The sequence below is a fragment of the Neolamprologus brichardi genome, chromosome 23 (assembly GCF_056152115.1).
Source record: "Neolamprologus brichardi isolate AB-2024 chromosome 23, ASM5615211v1, whole genome shotgun sequence".
Taxonomy (NCBI): Eukaryota; Metazoa; Chordata; class Actinopteri; order Cichliformes; family Cichlidae; genus Neolamprologus; species Neolamprologus brichardi.
Window position 1 is genome coordinate 17,181,188 of NC_142125.1, and position 6,031 is coordinate 17,187,218.

At 37.9% G+C, this 6,031-nt stretch overlaps 1 protein-coding gene across 1 annotated transcript; it reads right to left on the reverse strand.

Annotated features, from left to right (window-relative positions):
• Positions 1-375: 375 nt before the first annotated feature.
• On the reverse strand, positions 376-5,010 carry dph3 (diphthamide biosynthesis 3). Its single transcript, XM_087836181.1, has 3 exons — positions 4,821-5,010; positions 1,547-1,621; positions 376-1,044 (listed from the first exon to the last, which is right to left on the reverse strand). Exons 1-3 carry the CDS (start codon positions 4,926-4,928, stop codon positions 976-978), a joined length of 252 nt encoding a protein of 83 aa, XP_087692307.1. The 5' UTR covers positions 4,929-5,010; the 3' UTR covers positions 376-975.
• Between the last annotated feature and the right edge of the window lie 1,021 nt (positions 5,011-6,031).

A 6,031-nucleotide genomic window follows, 5' to 3' on the forward strand; every position in this document is an offset into this window, starting at 1 on the left:
CATTAACCGACAATCACCAAGCTTACTGAAATCAAATTAAATTGATGAAATCAATAACTGAAATATCAATATAATTAATATTAATTTACTTTTATATTGTCTTTAAAAAAAAGTCAGACCATCCTATCACATATGTAATAAGAAAAGACTCAAGAATAATTTCCATGACCATTAAAAAATCTGGAGTATGAAAATTTGAATGTTGCTTTGAATCAAACTCTCACCTAACGGTGGGGGGCGGGGCTTTATGGAAGACACACACATGCTTTTTCTCTGAAAGTTTTCAGAGATGTCGACTGCAGAGTGAAACTTTTATTGTGCTAACAGAGACTTTTTAATTCTGTGTTCAAAGGTCATATTATCCACAAACAAACAAAAAGTTTAAGTAAAAACTTTATTGATCACACGGAGACGCCATGGAGCCAATCAGCACACGTCAGCTGATCGATTGAAACATTACTGATTCAGTAATTGTGTCATCACACAGTTTGTCCTATAGAGGGTGTCTGGGCTCTCTGTATGTGGAGGTTTTATATAAATATATATTAAAATATCTCAAAACTACAAAATAAAAGCTCTAAAGAAACCTGCCAGTCCTAAAATGAAACTTCCTTCATCCTCCTGAGCTTTAAAGTGAAAGACTGAATGTTCATTAAGAGTGGCGAGGTTGAGGCAGGAACCAAAGCTTTGGTTTTTTTTAAAGCGCAACCTTCATCTGTTCACAGCAAATGGCTCGGCTCCACGCTCATCCTCCCACATAATCCGCAGGAAGTCCATCAAACACATGAACGCCGCAACCTCGCGTCTTCTGAAAGAGTTCATCTGGATCAAGTGTGATTTCATTCAAGATAAATCTGGAGGAAATACAGGAGCCAGTGAAAGTCTGGCTTTCCCAGCACCACCTGAACACAGCGTCGAGATGGGAAACGGGAAATGGTTAAACCGGGGTCTCTGTGAGGTCAAAGGTGAGAGGGTTCAGGATTGAACGACCTCCAGTTTGGCGTGTGACGGCGCTTCGATGATTTCTCCAACCTGGAAAAGATCCTGAAACACACACACACAAAAAAGCCTGTCATTCATTGACAGGTAGCGACGCCCCGTACTATCCATCTGTCTTAAATTTAAAGTTGTACTTTTTTAAAAAAAAAAAAAAAAAAAGATATTTTAAATGAACAATTCACCAATGATTTGCAGAATAAAAGCATGATGGTTTAATGTCCCCAACACAAAAAAGTAATGTAAAAGTACTTTTCAGAGGTTTTTTTGATGCTGCGTTGCATCTTTTCTTTTCTATCATCTTTTTTTTATTTGAAAGTTTTAACTGATCAATATAAAACTGTCCTGATCAAATAATGAGAAATTCTGGTGTTATCACAGGAAACATTTTAGATCAAATAAACACTGAAGGTACTTTAAATAAAACAAATTTATTTCCAGCTTCTCTAAAGTGAGAATTTGCTGCTTTTCGTCACTTTACAAGAAACTTTTTAAATAACTGATCGTTGAGCCCTTTATGGATGAACTCATAAGAGGAAGTCACAGATACCTTATCGTAGATGACTTTAACGATGAGTGAGCAGCTCGGACATGTCGCCACCTCCTCCCCGTTCTCCAGGTCCTCCTTCAAAATAAAAACAAATAAAATCTTCAGGTTTCTGTCGAGGTTTGAATGTTTTTTGTGGTTTATTCCCCTCTCTTCCCCAATCAGTCCACGAGTGACATGTTTAGCCGCATGTTCTCCTTAAATTGCTATCGGAGTGGTGTCCAAAAAACAATGTGGGCTTCATAGATAACTGGGAAACTTTCTGAAGGAAACCTGGTCTTGTTAGGAGAGATGACATCCATCCCACTTTGGATGGAGAAGCTCTCATTTTGAGAATTCTGGCCAAATATATTAATCCCCCCAAAATATGACTATCCAGAGTTGGGACCAGGAAGCAGAGTGGCAGTCTTACATGCCTCTCTGCAGCTTCTCTCCTCCTGTTACCTCCAAAAGAACCCATCTCCATTGAGACTGTGTCAGCTCCCAAACAAATGGAAAAACAAACAAGAAACCAGCAACAAACACCTTAAACATAAAAAAAAAAATCACAAAGAAGGAACAATACAGTATCCACATCTGAACCAAAGAGTAAAACAGTGAAATGTGGATTATTAAATATTAGGTCTCTCTCCTCCAAGTCTCTGTTAGTACATGACTTAATAATTGATCAACAAATTGATTTACTCTGCCTTACAGAAACCTGGTTACAGCAGGATGATTATGTTAGTTTAAATGAATCAACACCCCCGAGTCATTCTAACTACCAGAAATCTCGAAGCACAGGCCGAGGGGGCGGTGTGGCAGCAATTTTTCACACCAGCCTATTAATTAATAAAAGACCAAGACAGACTTTTAATTCATTTGAAAGCCTGATGCTTAACCTTATCCACCCCAGCTGTAAAACTGAATAACCAGTCTTACTTGTTATCATCTATTGTCCACCTGGGCCTTACACAGAGTTTGTCTGATTTCTAAGACTTTTTATCTGATTTAGTTCTGAGCTCAGATAAAATAATTATTGTGGGTGATTTTAACATCCATGTAGATGCTAAAAATGACAGCCTCAACACAGCATTTAATCTGTTATTAGATTCAATTGGCTTCTCTCAAAATGTAAAAGAACCCACCCACCACTTTAATCACACTCTAGATCTTGTTTTAACATATGGCATAGAAACTGAACATTTAACAGTGTTTCCTGAAAACCCTCTCCTGTCTGATCATTTCCTGATTACATTTACAATAATTGATTACACAGCAGTGGAGAGTAGACTTTATCACAGTAGATGTATTTCTGAAAGTGCTGTAACTAAGTTTAAGAATATAATCCACCCACTGTTATCATCTTCAATGCCCTGTACCAACACAGAGCAGAGCAGCTATCTGAACGCTACCCCAACAGAGCTCGATTGTCTTGTTAATAATTTTACCTCCTCACTATGTATGACTCTGGATACTGTAGCTACTGTGAAACATAAGGCCTCAAACCCGAAGTACTTGACTCTGTGGTATAATTCTCAAACATGTAGCCTAAAGCAGATAACTCATAGGCTGGAGAGGAAATGGCGTGTCACAATTTTAAAAGATCATCATTTAGCCTGGAGAAATAGTTTGTTGCTTTATAAGAAAGCCCTCCGCAAAGCCAGAACATCTTACTATTCATCAGTGATTGAAGAAAATAAGAACAACCCTAGGGTCCTCTTCAGCACTGTAGCCAGGCTGATCTGAAATCTGTGCACCTGTCACATAAAAGAAATCATCAAGATTGTACGGTCACTCTTCTCCATCTACGACATGTTGCCATTCGTTTTCTGTAGCTTATCTGGGGCTGAGTCATGGGGACAACAGCCCTCTCTCAGCTATCTCCAGTAGTTCTGGGTTCTCCCAATAGGTCGTGATCTTAACACCTAAGCTGCCTCCTTTTAATGTGCAGGAGTAACATCTTTACCTGATACCCTCAAACTGACTGGCCTTCTCACCCAATCTCTGAGGGAAAGGCCAGCCACCCTTTGGAGAAAACGCATTACCTGATCAAAACAATTGCAGGATTAAAAGTACCACAGGCCACCCAACACAAATGCTGCCTGTAAGAATAAACTCTCCCCTGAGAGCACCGCAGCAAAGCCGCCAGGTCTGAGGAACAGGGTTCAGACAGAAGTGTAGGGACAGTGTAAAAACTGCAAGACACTGACTACAAGTTTGGGATGCTTCGCGAATTACGAATAAAGAACTTGTCATGAAGTCGGACTTTCCTGGATGAATCTGAATTTGGATGGTGCTGAGCAGGCAAACACTATTAAAACTGATAAAATCTGAGTTTCTTCTTGCTTATTCTGAGTATCTGTTTCAGTTTTAGAGTGTTCAGGTATGCCAGATGCATCCATGCGTGCATTTCTTCCAAACTATGTTTCTTTGTTTTAATGTTTCAAAAAGAAAAGAAAAAGAAGATCATCTCCATCAGTATATGAAATATCACTAAAAACACTCCATTAGAAAAAGTCTAAATTTCCCTCCTGTACACCCGTGTATTCTACCTGCAAAGAAATTAGATATCCTTCAAGTGTCAGATCTCAGCACAGAAGAGCCAACTCTTAGTCACTGAAGGCAGAGACCCACAAATAAGCTGCAACTCACTGCAGTTTTAGGATTTCTTCAGCCTGCTAACATGAAGGAAGTCTTGATATGGTTAACTGTCATCTTGTTCCGGAATTTAAGAGAGCTAAAGTTCACTTCAGCTACAAGTTTCTACTATTTCAGAAAAAAAAAAAACCTACTCTCTTAAATTTGAAGACTTTTAAATGGAGTTTGGTTCCGTTCACTGGCGTAATTTCACTGCTGAGAATAAAGTATGGTGCTGGTTTATTATGTTCTATTCTTGTGTTTTTCTTAATTTTTGCTGCTCTTAATTTTTTAATTTGTACGGTCCACTTTTTGTCGTGACCAAACAAATTTCTCACGTGTGGCACTAATAAAAGTTTATCTTATCTTAACACCAAACCAAACTTCAGTCAAATAATGAGAGATTTTACGTCCCACCTCTGCGGCAACTCAGAAAGGAAGGTTAAAATACTTTTTTTTTTTTTTTTTTTTTAAAACGGACATATATCAACGTGTCATCAATAAACCCCTGCCGAATCCAGAAGAAGACTGTATCGATGAAGGGAGTGGGGAACTCTGTTATGTCCTCCGTGTAAATCACCCACTATATGAAGATGTAAAAACAGGAGATTTCAAACTGAAGTTTGGTTTGTAGCTGTTAGCCGTGAGCTGAACTTACTTTGGTGATGGCGAAGCGGTCTCCGCAGGGACACGGGAAGTAATACGTCTCCGTATCCTCGTCGTATTCAAAGTCCTCGATCTCCACTTCGTCGTGAAACACCGACATTTTCCCCTAAACACACGCAAAGTCCACACAGAACAGCGCCAGATCCGCACCGGCAAAGCGTGCCTGCAGCGCGGTGTGATGACGTACACAACCTCTGACGCAACGCTGACGCAACTATCAAAACAATAACACAAACGTGGTCAATGTAAAATAAGGAAAAGTGAAAAATAAGAACAGTAAAAGAACAATAGAATAAGTTATAGTGACAATATTGAGTTTTAAAGAGCTAGAAATTTTTTTATTGTGTTTTTGTCATTTTTAACTATGACTGTAGCTTGTAGTTCCCACTCATGTCCACTATAAGGAGCCAATTGATCAGAAAACCCAGCTCATATAATTTCAACCGTTGTACCTTTATATTCATAATAAATACTAAATAAATACATATGTAAAGGATTAATAGATACAACAAGTCAATCAGACATTTAATAATAATAATAACAATAATAACAATGACAATAACAACAACAACAACAACAATAATAATAATAATAATAATAATAATAATAATAATAATAATAATAATAATAATAACAAGAAGAAGAAGAAAAAAAAGAAGAAAACGAAGACATTTAGATGATGTTGAGGATCAGTTTTAAAGGGCAAACTCTGGAAGCCTTTAGACTGTTTTTCAGTGGCGTTTGTTGTTTTATGTGCTGGTGAGGCTCACCATTCAAAAATGTTTAACTTTGAGCCCAACAGAAACTCTGCTGACATGATTTCAGTGTGATTTAAGACCAAGGCTGAGATTGTCGAGGCTAGGCTGTGTGGCGGGTCCAAACTCAATTTTCATTGATGGTAATTTGCAACAAACAAAGAAAAACGTACACAGAGCAGAGCAGGAGGAAAACAAACACACAACCTGAAAATAAACAGAACACTGAGCAGCGTGACAGGGATGATGGATTGAAATGACCTGAAGATGATTTCATGAAAATGTTTTTATACTTTCTGGTGACACGGCTTGAGGTAGCAACACTGTCGACAAAAATAATTTTAATAAAGATTTCTTTATTTAAAAAATTAAAATAAAAGCCAACAAATACAAATGAAACCTCTCATATCATCACTGAAATCTTCTAACTGTTGCAAAATTAAATACA

Coding starts and splice junctions, on each gene's coding strand:
- dph3 (XM_087836181.1), bottom strand. CDS start 4,928: ATGTCGGTGTTTCACGACGAAGTGGAGATCGAGGACTTTGAATACGAC. Junction 1,622..4,820: donor ACCGCTTCGCCATCACCAAA/GTAAGTTCAGCT, acceptor TTTATTTTGAAG/GAGGACCTGGAGAACGGGGA. Junction 1,045..1,546: donor TTAAAGTCATCTACGATAAG/GTATCTGTGACT, acceptor TGTGTGTTTCAG/GATCTTTTCCAGGTTGGAGA.